We start from the raw sequence: 17,381 nt of genomic DNA on the forward strand, positions 1-17,381 counted from the left end.
GAAAACTTCCAACATGGAAGTTCCTCAGAAGATTAAAAACAGAACTACCATATAATCCAGCAATTCCACTTTTAGCTATATATCTAGAAAAAAGCCAAAAAAGTAATTTGAAAAGATACATTCACTCCAGTGTTCATAGAAACACTGTATACAATAGTCTATGGATGGAAGCAACCTTGCCCATCAACAGATGAATGGATGGAGAGATAAATAAATAAATAAATAAATAAATAAATAAATAAATAAATATTACTCACTCATAAAAAAGAATGAAATTCTGCCGTTTGCATTAACAGGGATGGACTTAGATAACATTATAGTTAGTGAAATAATACAGGCAGAGAAAGACAAATACTGTATGTTATTACTTATATGTGGAATCTAAAAAATAATACAAATGAATGTATATGCAAAACAGAAACAGACTCCCAGATATAGAAATAAACTAGTCATTACCAAAGAGGAGAGGGAAGAGGAGATGGGTAAATTAAGGGTATGGAATTAAAAGATACAAACTACTGTGTATAAAATAGATAAGCAACAAGGCTATATTGTACAGCACAGGGAATTGCAGCCATTCTGTCCTCCAGAATACTTATTCATTCTTTTGTATCTAGTCTGCTGTTAATTCCTTCTAGTTTGTTTCTGACTTCAGTTGTTGTGTTTTTCAGTTCTGACTGGTTCTTTTTTTAATATTTTTATAATTTATAATTCCTTGTTAAAGTTCTCACTGTGTTTGTCTATTCTTTTCTCTACTTGAGTTAGCATTCTTTTTACTAATGCTTTGAACTCTTTATCTGGTATTTATTTCTGGTCATTGTTTTTTTCCAGTGATTTTTCTCTTGTTCAATTGAAACGAATTCCTCCGCCTTCTCATTTTGCCTAACATTTTTTGTCTCTATGAAATTAATTGAAATAATTAACGATTTTTGTCTTGAAGGGATGTCCTTGTGTAGGAGGTTCCCTATACAGCCTGTGTGCGCCCACTGGCTTTGGTGGAAGAGCTGGATCTGGCGTGAGCAGGAGTCACATCCTTCCCCAGAGTGTGCTGGCAGCTGTCTCCTTGGTAGGAGGTGGGGCTGGAGACTGGGGGGCTACAGCCATAACCAGGTGTGAGCTGGAGCTTCCCCCTGCTCAGTATTCACCACCATCCTATTGGGGTTGGGTTGGGCCCCAAGTTGCTGGAGCAGAAGCCCAGAGACGTGAGTCTGATCTGGCTGTGTTCCCTACACATGGACGCTCTCCCCCTTCCCAGCACAGGCAGCCTCATTCCAGGGGGAGCAGTCCTGGAGCAAGTGGAGCAGGTGCAGGGACTTGGCTTGGCTGTGGGCATGGGCTGTGGTGTCCCAGCAACAGTCAGAGCCCTGGACTACTTCCGATGTTCTCCCTCCATAAGTGCCATGATGGTTGCACCCGCCCTGTTCAGCTGCTGTTCCAGGGCCAGGCTGGCACAGTCCCTCACAACTGATCATTCCCCTCATTTGCAGCAGCTCTGCCAGTTTTCACTTCGTTTTCAGTGAGAACTGCTCCACACGTAGATGTACTTTTGGTGTGTTCACAGAGGGAGGTGAATTCCATGCCCTTCTATTCTGCCACCTTGATCTCTTCTCTGAAATTAGTGGGAAAGAAGTTTCCAGTCTGAAGCTAATTGTGAAGCCGAATGGTCCTTGCTTCTGGCAGGACAATATCTGAGCTATGCTTAAAGCCCATCTTTTCTGGTCCTGTGATCCAGACCAATAATTCTGTTGATAGTTTTGGTTTGGGGGTTGGGCGTCTCTGTTTCATTTTGTTTTATTCAGGTTTTGTTCTGGGAGGATGCTAACATGGAAACTGCTGAGGAAGAGGTCCTACTACCTCTGCTGCAGTCACATCGTCTTTTAGATTCTGCTGACTGCCTCAAAATATGGGGCCTCTACTACACAATTTTCATTTTGCCTGGAATGATCGTTCCCCGACTGACTTGTTATTATTTTAGGTCTGGTTGAAATGTTAACTCTCCTGAGAAAACATTCTGACCAGCCAGTGTAAGGTAGATTTATTCTTTCCTTTTATTTTCTCTGTATCCATAAACACACACAAGACATGTAAATATAGGCATCTTAGTTTATTTGTTTAGTGTATTTCTTTTCCACTAAACTTAAGTGCTATGAATGCAAGAATGATGCTTATTTTGCATGAATCTGTATTCTCAGGGTTCATCGCTATGGCTGAAACATATTTGGGATCAATAAATGGTTAAATGAATTGATATTTCTTCTCATTGGTACAAACATTTAAGATGAGTTAAGTGAAGCACTCATTCTTGGGGTCCACTTGTCTTATTTAATGACAGAACCCTTGCTCTATCCCCCTATATTTATGTCAGATTGCACCCTGGAAGTCATGCTGTGGTTCGGTTTGTGCATCATGAAAGAGGATTACTGAAAATAGAGTCAATACACCCATGAACTCCCTCAACAAGCGGAGCTGGATCTCCATAGACACTTTAATCACCTGTTTTCTAGTTAGGTGAGACAAGGCGCTTTGCAGCCCCCACAGGGTATTTGTCCCCCGAGAGATTCATGACTGCATAACTCTCTCCTGGTTCCCATTTTTGAAACTTTCCAGTCCCCACGTGACTCAATTTGGCCTCACATTAGAAAGTGCAGCCCAAGAACCAGAATTACTTCATCCATTTATTTATTCATCTGATTTGTTAATGGTTGTCTAGTAGCAGCAATGACCTTCCCTTAAACTGTGATATTGCTAAGAGCATGCAACGATGTTCAGGGAAAAGAACCCGAAGTAATAGTGATGCTGATTGTGATTATGGTGACCACTCCTTACAAAGTATGAGGTATTTTAGAGAGTTTCTTACTTTCTGATCATAGCAGCAGTCTTCAGGGAGGGTGTCTGTTAAGGCTGCCTTCTATTATTTCCATTTTATAGATGAAGACATTGAGGCTCAAGGAATGACCTATCTAAGAAAAGTGAGCAGCAGATTCAGGAGTAGAACTCTTGTCGGCTGATTCCAAGACCAATAGCATTTTTTAAATTCAGTTTCTTCCTGTCTCTAGAGAAATTTAAATTTTTTTGGCAAAACACTAAAGAAGAACATCGCAATAGGGTGTTTACTTTCTTTCACAGACTGAATTTCTGATTTGAGAACCACTCACGTATGAAGGTGCTGCATTTGCATGTTCTATTGTTCACAGAATAACGTAAACCTGTAAATCTACTAGATGAAATCTACTGTCTGCATAAATTTGCATGGATGGAGGTAATAAGAACGATGCATCAAGGAACGATGCATCTCCTTTTACTTATTCAGGGCTTGAGGTTGAATGTCTTGAATATTTCTTGTACCTATTTGGTGCAACTGAAAATTTCATGTCTAAACAATGTAGAGGTCCCATTAGAACAGATATTTATCGTTTGACATAGAGGAAAAGCATCAGAAGACCCTGAATCTCTTCTAAGTATAAACTTGTTCGACTTTGAACAAATTATTTAAACTATTTTAATCTGTTTCTCTTTCAGAGAATGTGATAATATTACTTATTTTGACTAAACCAAGAGTTGGTGAGAGGACCAAATTGAGTGTCAATATAAAATTTTATTGTAATCTGGGAGCTAATATAATATTTAAAAAGAGGGAGAGAAGAAATGAAAAATAATAATGAGGGGGAAATCGGCTTAGAAATCAACGATAAAATGCACTGAAATGGAGATGTGTAAAATTACACAAGATACAACTAATCATGTGCGTAAATAGATCTAATCTCAAACTCTAGTTCTGCCACTAGAGACTTATCTGGTATTGGACACCCAGTTTATTAACTATTACATAGATTGACTGATAGGTTATCTTGTAAATAAGATCAACCACCATCACACAGTTCTGAACAAATGAGAAAACAGTGCTCTCTCTTGGGAATGGAGAATAATAGCACATAATATTCTATCAGTTTATATATCTGCCTCAGTGCATTAGGTATTCTGAGGTCAAGAAGTGTACCTTGTTCAACATTGTAGACCTAGAGGTTACCGCACAATCTGGTGCCCCACGGGGACTTCGTGCTTACAGAGGGATGGAAGAAATGGACAGCTCTGCAAACTTTATATGCCTTATCGGTTGGTGCTACTAAAGAGTTATGATGCTTTTGAACTGCGTGAGGATTTTTTGAGAGGTTGAAGTGGGTTGTAAACATTTGTGGATCCAGCTCCTGTTATTCAACTGAGATCCAGAAAAGTAGGTTATTTGCACTAAGTCACACAAACTGGTTAGTATATTTGATTCCAAAATTTGTCCTTTTCAATTATCCACATTGACTTCTGATGACAGATTTAATCACTCACTCACTCAACCAGTCAACTAAATGAGTTACTTTGTTGTGCCCAGTGTAGGTTAAATGTGTAAAATGTTTAAAGGAAGATTTTTTTCATGGTAAAGAGCTAAGGATTTGATTCAAAATAATTTGGCTTCAAATCCCATCTTTGCTGCTTTCTTCAGCCTTAAGCAAGTAACCAGTAAATCTTCCATTTCCGTATTTGTGAATTGGAGATAATATCTCACATGATCTGTAAGGATTAACCAAGGAAAAGTCACATGGTCTCTAGCTTGGTGATGGGATCATGGCAAATGCTCAGTGAATCATATCCATTACAACTTAAGCCATCATCAATCCTTACTTCCACTATACAAAATGACAAATTATGATAACACTTTAAAAATTTGAGTAACAAAGTGATCAAGTCTACTTATTATAATGACATAATTGTATCTGAAAATGAACTTGTAGGGTTTTGGGGGGTTTTTTGTTTTTTATTTTTTGAAAAATATATGACATTTGCATTGGGAGCAGAGAACATGTTATCAGGACAATTGCATTTTTCAGTTTGTGTTTTGCAGCAACTATACGGTGGGCCATTCTCTAAGAAATTTCCATCTGTAGAGCAAAGAATGATGAGATCAATAAATGCCTCAGAGAACCATGGTAGTCCTTAATGTCTTTTCCATTCACTAGAATAAGTTTTAACTGTCTTTTCCCTCTAAGAAGATGTTGAATTGAAACCTAAGATTTCATGTATGGAGAAGAAAGTTGGTAAAAAAAAAGTCCTGAAATAATTCCAAGAACATTTTTTTTCCCCCGAATTTAAGAAATCTGTATCCGTGCTATTCATCCAAATGAGAAGTTTTTGCGGAACCAAGAGAATATCCTTGTCACCTTGCTCTGCATAAGTGGTCCTCATACCACTAATAGCAGGGATATAATTCTACGTAGAAATCTTGCTTCTGTCATGACCTTTAGCTGTATAATCATCTTTCCAACCCCTATCCTCATCCTGAGACCCATAAGACTAACGTCATTATTATATTTATTGCTATGGCACTCAGCATGAAGCTGAGGGTTGTCATATCTGCCCTCAACTCCTACAAAATAATGTCCATACATCTTGGTATATCCTCTTTACTGACCTTGGCTTCCACTCTTGCCAGACGCTTGAAATCATTCTGCTGTGAAATTTATAGTCAATCATAAACATAACCTAATATGTATTTAATGCTTCTTCTGACAGTCCCCTTTTCTTGGTCTAATTGGAATCTGTGTCTTGGGGTAGTGCTTCCTTTGTAACCATCTCAAGTTTTAGCAATTTTGTCTCCCATATCCCCCTTGCCACAGAATCTCCTTATCTTCTTGACATTAGAATACTCTAATTTTTGTCTGTCTAAACTCTTTTTGTCTGTCTAAACACTCGGTGGTGTTATTTACTCTTGTGGATTTAATATAACATACGTAGGTTGAACCATTAGAAATTGCCAACATGATTTAAATCAATATAATCTGTTGCAGCCAGTCCTCGCCGCTCAACTCCACATTGTATATCTAATGATTTCTGTAACACTTCTACTTAACTGGCCAAAAGAGATTTTAAGCTCAATGAAATGATCTTTTCCCCCTGTTTCCAGACACCTGTTTCTTTTACACTATTCTGTGTATCACTATGCAAAAATAGGAGTCAGCATTGACCCCCCTTTTTCTCTCCTGCCCCCTTTTTCAATACATCAGGAAATTTAGTCAGCTCTACTTTTGAGGTAAATTCAAAAGTAGATAATTTCTCTTTATCTCTCTCCCTGCCTTCTTGGTCCAAGCAATTGTCGTCTTTTTATTACAATGGCCTACTAATTTTTCTACCACCTTTCATTTTTATCCTAGTAAACTCAATCAACAGATCTACTAGAGTGAACCTTTTAAAAAAGGAATCAGGTTATGTCACTTTTTGTCCAAATCCTATAATGCTTTCCAATCTTAAGAATAAAGCCTTATAATTTACAGTAGTGTATGAGGTCATTACAGCTTCACCTTGCTGTACCTCTCTGACCTAAATTTTTCTTCCCACTGCATCCCTCTTCATTTTCTTACTGTCTCCAGGACAATCTTGGAATGTCTGAACCCCAGTACTATGTGTTTGCTGTTCCTTCTGCCTGGAATGCCCTTCCCCTAAACATACCTGCTTCCTTCTGATATTTGCTCAGAAATCTAATTTTATGAATGAGTGTCTCCCCAGATCACTATATTTAAAATTATGCCCACCTAGCTATAACCTTCCTATCTCCAATTTAGCTTTTTAAAAAATTTCCACACATACTCTATGTTTTTTCTATTCATTATCTGCTTCCATTTCCAAAATAGAAATTCTTGTTTTTCCTTTTATTTCCAATAGTTACAGCAATGTTTTACTTATAATAGACACAACAAAAATTATTGAATGAAATACATCACTGGATCAAATATCTAATTGCTACAGTAGGAATTACTCTTAAGAATTTTTGATCTCTAAATTATTTAGCTAAAATTTTTAAATAGATAAATTTTTAAGACCCCAATTTGGAAATTTTCTTGATTTGTAAAAAAAAAATGGACATTACATAATAGGATTTTATGTAGGCTTCAAAAAATGTCCTTTTATAGTTCATAAAGTCAGTGACAATGTGTCAAAATTTGTATTGTTTTTATATGTGATGGCTGAATCCAAGGTCTTTCAGGTTCTGAAAACTGAAGGCTAATGGGACAAAAGGAAATCTCACCAGCACCTTGAATTTTCCAAGAACTGATGCATTTATTGAATGCTAGTCAAGTGCCAGAAAATGTTATTATCCTCATTTTATATGTGGGGAAACAGGCCCAATATTAACACATTAGTTAAAGCCCAAGGTGACTCTGTATTCTAAGTTGGCACAGATGGAATGACCATCGTATACACAGGGAGAAATCTTATGTGAAAAATTGAAGGAGGGTATATGAAAGATAGGAGAGTTGAAGAAATTTGGGGGGAAAGGAAGTGGTATGTGTGATGTTATCAAACCTTTAATTTCACCCTTATCTGGAAGCTCCATCTTATATTAACCACCTCTCTAATACCTGATAGATCAAACTTTCTGTCCAAATCATATCTAAGAACTTATATAGTTCCAGTTTGGATTATCAACCCAATTTGATCAGAAACATGATGGCTGAGTAATGTTCACTGATTATATACATGATAGATGTGGGATTTGCATCTTTTGACATAGCTTCAACACGAATCCAGATCAAGGACATCTGAATGTAAAAGTTAATAACTGTATTAATGTAATAAAAATTAAAAGCTATCATTTTATAGATGTTTTATACTTTGTACATTAATTTCAGTTTAACCACTATTTGGTAAATTACACTTTCTGTGTTCTGTACTATACTGAGACCATTTTAGGCTAAGGACATGGTTTTTTACAAGAATTTTTTAATTGAAGTATAGCTGATTTACAATATTATGTTAGTTTCCGGTGTAGCACATAGTGATTCAGTATTTTTACAGATTATATTCCATTAAAAGTTATTACAAGATAATGGCTATAATTCCCTGTGCTATACAATATATCCTTGTTTCTAATCTATTTTATACATAGAAGTTTGTATCTCTTATTCCCATATCCTTAATTTACTCCTCTTCTCTTTCCTCTCCCCTTTGGTAACCACTAGTTTCTTTTCTGTATCTGTGAGTCTGTTTCTGTTTTCCTATATATATTTGTTTGTATTATTTTTTAGATTCCATATATAAGTGATATCTATTTGCATTTCTCCATCTGACTTATTTCACTAAGTGCAGTATTCTCTAGGTCTATCCATGTTGCTGCAAATGACTGTATTTCATTTTGTATGACTGAGTAATATTCCACTGTGTGTGTGTGTGTATGTGTGTGTACGTATGTTTATGTGTGTACATATGTTTATGTGTGTGTACACTACATCTTCATCTGTCCATCTGTTGATGAGCACTTGGGCTGCTTCCATGTCTGGCTATCGTAAACAGTGCTGCTCTGAACATTAAGATGCATGTATCTTTTCCAATTAGTGTTTTTGTTCAGATATATACCCAGGAGTAGAATTGCTGAATCATATTGTAATTCTATTTTTAGCTTTTTAAGGAATTTCCATACTGTTTTCTATAGTGACTGCACCAATTTACATTCCCACCAAGAGTGTACAAGGGTTCCCTTTTCTCCACATCCAGTCCAACATTTGTTATTCATAGACTTTTTGATGATAGCCATTCTGACAGGTGTGAGGTGACACCTCATTGTTGTTTTAAGATGTTTTATTTAACTTTCTTTTGCTATCATATACAGCTATTCTTGACACAATGAAAAAGACAAAAAAGGTCAGTTGAAGTAAAATTAATATAATTTCACATTATTTTATTAAGCTATTCTAGCGTAGTATAAAGAATAACTTGTCATTCTTTGGTAAACTTTGACTTGGGTATCTAAGTTTCTTGGGTTAGCAACTAATCTGATGATATTTCTTAAATCCTTTCTGTTCTTCTCTTTATCTTAATTCAGTTTTCTATTGAGTTAGGAGATTGAATGCATTATCCCTAAATCCTTTTACCTGGAATAGTCTATGATTGATCAGTCATTTAAAATAGCATTTTATTGTCATAGCCATGTTTTAGATCTAAAGACTCTTGGAAACATGTTATTATGATACTGAAATAAGGCACAGAGTAAAGATACTGGTGGATTTCAGTAGAGTCTTCCCTCCATTTATCATCTGATACTATTTTTCTCATTGGTACAGGGCAGCCACACGATTCCAATTGATCTCTATGGGAAACCGTACAAAGGTGACCGAGTTCATTCTTGTGGGGTTATCGGATGATCCCAAACTGCAGATTCCCCTCTTCATCATCTTCTGTCTCATCTACCTCATCACTCTGGTTGGGAACCTGGGGATGATCCAGTTGATTCTGCTGGACTCTCGTCTCCACACTCCCATGTACTTTTTCCTCAGTCACCTCTCTCTGATGGACTTTGGTTACTCCTCAGCCGTCACTCCCAAGGTGATGGCAGGATTCCTCACAGGAGACAAAAGCATCTCCTATGATGCTTGTGTCACTCAGTTCTTCTTCTTTGTAGCTTTTATCACTGCAGAAAGTTTCCTCTTGGTCTCCATGGCTTATGATCGCTATGCAGCAGTGTGCCAACCCCTGCATTACAGCACCACCATGACGACTAATGTGTGTGCACGTCTGGTCATAGGCCCCTACATCTGTGGTTTCCTGAATGCCTCCATCCACACCGGGAACATTTTCAGGCTCTCCTTCTGTAGGTCCAATGTGGTTGATCACTTTTTCTGTGATGCTCCATCTCTCCTGGCTGTGTCATGCTCAGACAACTACATCAGTGAGATGGTTATTTTTTTTGTGGTGGGTTCCAATGCCCTCTTTGCTGTCCTGGTCATCTTGATCTCCTATCTGTTTATATTTATCACCATTCTGAGGATGCGCTCATCTGAAGGCCGCCAGAAGGCCTTTTCCACCTGTGTTTCCCACCTCACTGCCGTCTCCATCTTCTACGGGACAGTCACCTTCATGTACTTACTGCCCAGCTCCAGCCATTCCATGGACACAGACAAGGTGGCATCTGTGTTCTATGCCATGGTCATCCCCATGCTGAATCCACTGGTCTACAGCCTGAGGAACAAAGAGGTCAAGAGTGCCTTTAAGAAGGCAGTGGGGAAGGCAAAGTCTTCTATGGGATTCATATTTTAATTATATTAAATCTACAAGAAGGCAGGTTTATCCACCTCAGATCTATCTGGGGAAAATATTTCCCTGTCTAGCTCACATATTTCTAATTTTCATAGCAGTTTCCCAGCCATTGACTAAGTCTACAAAGCAAAATCTAAACACAACATGACAGCTAGGAATAGTAGGTTAAGAAGAATCACCCATAAACATGGGACTCTTATTTTTTAAATTCATCTTAATAAACATGTTCACCCACACTCCCACATGAACATGTGCATTCACATGTGTGTATTAGCATACACACACACACACACACACACACACACATATCCATCATTCAGGAGAAACTCATGAAACCAACAAACCTACAGAAGGGGAAGTTAGTTAAGACATATATGAGATAGGTCTCTTGTTATAGTAGAATTAAAAATAATTATTTTAGTGTCTGGAAACATATATATATATATAGTTGGTTTTAAAAATTATGTTTCACTTGCTCTTTTTCCATAGGAAAAAGCAATAGATTTTATATTTTAAAACAATAGGTTTTATGAAAATATGTCCAAAGTTCCTTGAGTGTAGATTTATTGATTCTTTATTTATTCTTGTTTTTAAAAAATGCATGCCTTTATATGCGCATTTATTTTTCTAGACAAATTTTCATATCTAAAAATAATCTTTATGTAACATTTTAAATAGAGACAACACACAGCAATATGGGGAAAAGGATGATAAAGTTATAGTTAATGAATTAAATATATAAAATAAAAATTTAACATTTAAATTTAAAAATTTAAGCCCCAAGAATTATAATAGTATTCATATCTTATCTGCATACAAATGCTATGAATTCATTAATGTCCAAAAGCACTAACATTTTGATTCTCACTATGTTAAAATGTTTGAATCTAAATATATGTCCATTCTTTTCCTCAGATTTGCAAAGTTTGGGGCCATTATTTCTTCAAAATTCTTTCTGCCCCTTTCTTTCTGTGTTTTTGGGACTCCCATTATGTTAGTACTTTTGGAGTATCCTGCTGTTCTCAGACATTTTAGTTTTCTTCATTCTTTTTTATTTCTGTTCCTCAGGCTGGATATTCTCAACTGATCTATCTTAAGGTTCATTTATTTTTTTCTTCTGCAAGCTTAAATCTGCTACTGACCCACTTTAGTGAATTTTAGATTTTATTTATTTTATTCACTTATGTCCTGGGATAAGACTGTTAAAGTTCTGCTAGTAAGCAGGATCCCTGAAAAGGGGCCCATCTCTGAGACCAGGATGGAGCTTCTGTGTAGGATGAAGGCTGTATCAGAACAGCAGAAAAGATGCTGTCCTGTTCAAAACCATGCTGACAAACACTGAGTGGTAAGTAAACAGCCTACTGCTAGGAGAGGGCCAAGACTATGGAGACCCTTTCTAAGGTTCAAGTGTAAAGGAAAGATTTAAAACTGAGGGAAGGGGAGCAGAGATTGAGAAATATCTTGCTGTAAACCAGCTTCCATCCTAAAACATGGTCATGCCAGAAGTATATGAAGCCTCTTCATATGTGGTTCACTCACAGTAACTATAGAAACAAGATCCAAATCTAGTTTGACTTGTAACTAGATTGACTCAGCCGTCCACAGTAATGTTCTAGCTGAACAACAGCAACAAAATTGGAGGCCTATTTTGAGGCATAAAAATCTGTTTACCACAAGCGTTATTGTTTTATATACAACATTGACTTTCAGAAACTATTACAAGGAATACAAAGAGATACTACATTGCTGAGAGACAAAACAATCAACAGAATCAAATACGATATGACAGAGACATTGAAACTATCAGAGAAAGGATACAAAATAAATCTGATTAATATGTTAAAGATTTTAGTGGAAAAGTTGGAAAACATGAGAGTCAGACTGGTGGTTTTAACAAAGGAATGAACACTTATAAGAAACAAGTGGAAATACTAGAACTGAAAAACAAAACAGCAGAGGAAGAATGTTTTCAATTTCAGTTTTCATTTCCTTCCCCTTTCCCCACAGCATTATGGGGATATAATTTACATATAAAATTGTGTGAGTTTAAGGTGTACAATGTGATGATTTGATACGTACGTATATTCTGAAATATTTAGTACAACAACGTTAGTTTAGTTTGTTTTTCAACTCACATCATTACCATTTTGTTGTTATGTTGAGAATGTTAAAACTCTCCTGTCATAGCAACTTTCAAGTATACATCACAATATTGTTCACTGCAGTCACCATCCTGTACACTACCTCTTTGGAATTTATTCATCTTATAATTGAAAGTTCTTATCCTTTGACCAACATCTCCCCATTTCCCTCACCACTCAGATCCTGGCAACCACCATTCTACTCTATTTCCATGAATTCAGTGTTTTTAGATTCCACATCTAAGTGAGACCATGCAGCATTTGTCTTTCTCTGTCTGATTTATTTCACTTAGCTTAAGGCCTTCCAGGTCCATTCATATTGTCAGAAATGGCAGGATTTCCTTATTTATTATGACTGAATAATATTTCATTGAATGCATATATATGTTTGCCACTCAACCAGCATCCAGGCTCCCTGGGACTGATCACTGGGTCTGGGCTATGTAGGATTAGGCTGGGCCACAACCAGGAACTTCTGGAGGAAACTGGGGCTGAGAGTGTCTATTGAGCCGCAAAACAGAGTTGGATTTTCTGTGTATAAGTTCATACCATCTGAAAATAATGACACATTTACTTCTTTTCTGATTGGATGCATATTATTTATTTTTCTTGTCTAATTGCTCTGGCTGGTGTATCTAGTAGTATGTTGAATAGAAGTGGTGAGAGTGGCACCTCTTGTTTTTAGAGGGAAACCTATCGAACTTTTCACTGTTGGGTATGATGCTAGCTGTTGGCTTGTCATATATGGCCTTTATTATGTTGAAGCATGTTCCTTCTAGATCTGATTTGCTGATCATTTTTAGCATAAAAAGTTGAATATGTCAAATGATTTTTCTGTGTTTATTAAAGATGATTTTTTTTGTCTTTCATTCTACTAATGTGGTGTATCACATTTATTGCTCTACATATGTTGAATTATTTTGCATGCCAGGGCTAAATCCCACTTGATTATGGTTTCCAGTGCTTTTAATGTGCTCTTGAATTTGGCTTGTTAGTATTTTGTTGAGAATATTTGCATCTATGTTCATCAGGGATATTGGCCTGTACTTTTATTTTATTGTCCTTTCCCTATCTGGCTTTTGTATCAGGGTAATGCTGGCCTCATGATATGAGTTTGGGAGTGTTCCCTCCTCTTCAAATTTCTGTTAAAATTTGAGAAGAATTGGTATTAGTTCTTTTAAAAATGTTTTGCAGAATTCACCCATGAAGCCATCTGAGCCTGGGCTTTTCTGTATGGGGAGGCCTTTGATTTTGATTCAATTTCCTCTTTTAGGTCTTTTCAGATTTTCTATTTGTTAATGATTCAGAGTTAGTAAGTTGTATGTTTCTAGGGATTTTATCATTTCTCCTAGGTTCCAATTTGTTGGTGTGTAGCTGTTCATAGTAGTCTCTTAACGATCCTTTGTATTTCTGTGATATCAGGTGTAATGTCTTCCCTTTAACTTACAATTTTACTTGAGTCCTCTATTTTTCTTAGTAAGTCTAGCTGAAGGCTTGTCAATTTTATCTTTTCAAAAAAGCAATTCTTAGTTTTATTGATCTTTTCTATTTTTAAATTCACTATTTCAATTTTTTCTTCTTGTAATGCAGACCTAGTGGTGATTAACTCCTTTAGATTTTGAAAGTCTTGTCTCACCTTTACTTCTAAAGGTCAATCTTTCTGGGTAAAATATTATTGGCTGTCAGTATTTTTCTTGAGTATATTATCCTATTCTCCTGGCTTGCAAAGTTTCTGCTGAGAAAGCCATTGATACAGCTTTAAAGGAATTCCCTTGCATAGATGTCTATGCATTTGAAGTACCAGTTACTTACCCCAAACTTTACCAGCTTTCTTCAGTAAGGAAACATCTTACTCCAATTCCTGCAGGTGAATGCGAGACCATGCTGTGACCCCCGGGTCTAGTGGTACACAGCAGCAAATGTGGGGGCGTGTGGTGGCTCTGGGTCTTGGGGATGTGGTGACAGCTCAGCTCTGGCTGCTAGGATCCACAACATCCACAAATGCATGATCCATGATGAGTACTGCAGGAGACCTGCAGAAATTACTCAGTTGTTCGAATCCTCAGCACAACCTCTAGGTCCAATGGCTAGGAACTTGGGCAAGCAGTGGTGGTAGCCGGAAGTATGCTGTGGGAAGCTAGTTGCTTGCCCTACTCTCCTTTTCACAGTAGGTAACTCTTTCTAGCTGGGCAGCTCCCTCTTAGCACCCCAAGCAATGCTGGCTTGGGGGATGGGTTAATGCAGGCAAAATGAAGCTGTTATTCTTTGTAGGCCTCCTTTTGGAAAATATCTATTTACTTCCCTCTGCCCATTTTTAAATCAAGTTATTTGTTTTCTTGCTATTGAGTTGTAGGAGTTTTTAAAATCTATTTTCAAGATTAACCCTTCATCAGATGTTGGCTTTGTAAATATTTTTTACCATTCTGTAGATTATCACTCTGTTGCTTTTCCTTTTGCTATGAAAGAGCTTTTTCATTTGATATAGTCCCACTTAGCTATTTTTGCTTTTGCTGCCTGTGCTTTGGGGATCATATCCAAAAACTCATTGCCCAGATCAGTGTCAAGAAGTTTTTTTTTCTGTTTTCTCCTAGTAGTTTTACAATTTCAGGTCTTACATTTAAGTCTTCAATCCATTTTGAGTTCATTTTTGTATGTGATAAGGATCCAGTTTTATTCTCACGTGTGTGGATATCAAGTTTTCCCACAATTTTGTTTAAGAGGCTATCCTTTCTTCATTGTGTGTTCTTAGCATCTTTGTTGAATGAAGGTCAGTTGACAATAAATTTGTGAACTTATCTCTAGGCTCTCTATTCTGTTGCATTGAGAGATGTCTGTCTGTCTATATCTATCTATCTATCTATCTATCTATCTATCTATCTATCTATCTATCTATCTATCTTTCTATCTATCTACCTACCTACCTATTTTTGTGGCAATATCACACTATTTTGATTATTACAGCTTTTCAATAGGTTTTAAAATCAGGAAGTGTGATGCCATCAGCTTTATTATTCTTGGTTAACATTGCCTTGGCTATTCAGGGTTCTTGTGATGCTATATGAATTTTAGAATTTTTTTCTATTTCTTTGAAAATTACCATTGGAATTCTGGTGGGAATTATAGTGACTCTGTAGATCACTTTGAGTAGTATGGCCATTTTAACAATTTTTATTCTTCCAATCCACAAACATAGAATATCCTTTTATTTAGTTGTGTGTTATTCAATTATTTTAATTTTTTTAGTTTTATTATTTGTATAGATTTTTAACTTCCTTAAGTCATTTGTTTCTAATTATTTATTCATTTTGATGCTATTATAAATGAGATTGCTTTATTAATTTTATTTTCACATGATTCATTGTTCATGCTTAGAAACACAACTGATTTTTGTATGTTGATTTAGTATTCTGCAACTTTACTGAATTTGTTAATTAGTGCTAAATGTTTTTTGAAGTATAGTGTTTTCTAAACATAAAATCATGTCATATGGAAACAGAGACAGTTTTATTTTTATTTCTTTCTTTCTAAGTTGGATATCTTTTTTTTTTCCCCTTGTCTAATTGCTCTGGCTAGGATTTCTGTTACTATATTGAATAAAGTGATGAGAGTGGGCATTCTTGCCTTGATCCTGATCTTAAAGGAAACTTTCAATTTTTCACTGCTGAGCATGATATAGTTGTGTGTGTGTTGTATATAGTCTTTATTATGTTGAAGTACATTCATTTTATACCTAATTTGTTGAAAGTTTTTATCATGAGAAGATGTTGAATTTTGTCAAATTATTTTTTTACATCTATTCAGATGATCATGTGGTTTTTATCCTTCATTCTCTTAGTGTGATATATCACATTAATAGATTTGTTTATGTAGAACTATCTTTGCATCATTGTGTATGATCAAATCCAACAATATATAGAATGATTAATAAGTCATGACCAAGTGGGATTGCAAATTAATTGCAAGTGGGGTTGAGAATTGATAGACTACATTAGGATATTGTGTTTTTTGGTTTGTATATTTTGTTTAATTTTTTAAATTTATTTTAGAGGTAACACTGGTTCATAACATTGTATAAGTTTCATGTATATAATATTATATTACTGCATCCATATACACTACAGCAGGCTTACCATCAAAATTTATTTTCCTTCCATTTACCATATAGTTGATTCACTTTATCAGCTTTGCCCTCCCCCTCCTGCTGCTTCCCCTCTGGTAACCACTATTCTGTTCTCTGTAACTATGTGTTTTGGTTTGGTTTGCTTTGGTTTGTTCACTTGTTTTGTTTGTTTGTTTTTTATGTTCTACATATAAGTGAAATAATATGGTATTACTAAGCTAAAACCATATACTCATCTCAATAAATGCAGAAAAAGCCTTTGACAAAATTCAACAGTTATTCATGATAAAAAAAAATCTCAGCAAAGTATTAATAGTGAAACATCCCAAACATGATAAAAGACACCCAAGGGACACTTACAGCTAGCTTCACACTTTATGATGAAAGACTGAATGCTTTTTCCCTAAAATTAGAAATAAGCAAGGATGTCTCCTCCAACCACTTCTATGCAACATCATGATAGATGTCCATATAGTAAGGAGATCAAAAGAAATAAAAAACATATCGGTTGGAAAGGAATAAGTAAAATTCTCACAATTCAGAGAAAATATGACTTTCTACTTATAAAATCTCAAAGAAGGTGACAAACTAATGAGTTTAGCAAGTTCTCAAGAAACAAAAGTCAATAGACAAAAATACTCATAATTCCATATAATATCAATAAACAATTAGAAATTGAAATTTTTAAATATTTTTATTTTTAAAATTTATTTTATTGTATTTTTTTTGAGTGGGGAGGTCGTTAGGTTTACTTATTTATTTATTTTTAGAGGAGGTACTGGGGATTGAACCCAGGACCTTGCTCATGCTAAGCACACGCTCTACCACTTGAACTATGCCCTCCCTTCCAGAAACTGAAATTTTAAAACCGTACCATTTGCAATAGTGACAACAACATGAAGTACTTAGGTATAAATCTTACAATATATGTGCAAGATGTGCTGAAAACTATAAAACATTGATTAAAAACTCAAATATGTTAAATGGAGAAATTTACCATGTTAATGGATTGGAAGACTAAATAACGTTAATATCTGTTTTCCCAA

The 17,381-nt window shown here is 35.8% G+C and overlaps 1 protein-coding gene across 1 annotated transcript; it reads left to right on the plus strand.

The window, feature by feature from the left end:
- The first annotated feature begins 9,126 nt into the window (after positions 1–9,126).
- Positions 9,127–10,074, plus strand: LOC105070970 (olfactory receptor 5B12-like). Its single transcript, XM_010957541.2, has one exon. It carries the CDS (start codon positions 9,130–9,132, stop codon positions 10,072–10,074), a length of 945 nt encoding a protein of 314 aa, XP_010955843.1. The 5' UTR covers positions 9,127–9,129.
- Positions 10,075–17,381: the final 7,307 nt, after the last annotated feature.

The sequence above is a fragment of the Camelus bactrianus genome, chromosome 10, assembly GCF_048773025.1.
Source record: "Camelus bactrianus isolate YW-2024 breed Bactrian camel chromosome 10, ASM4877302v1, whole genome shotgun sequence".
NCBI lineage: Eukaryota > Metazoa > Chordata > Mammalia > Artiodactyla > Camelidae > Camelus > Camelus bactrianus.

Bases quoted from the DNA above. Each gene is read 5' to 3' on its own strand.
- LOC105070970 (XM_010957541.2), top strand. From the start codon at position 9,130: ATGGGAAACCGTACAAAGGTGACCGAGTTCATTCTTGTGGGGTTATCG.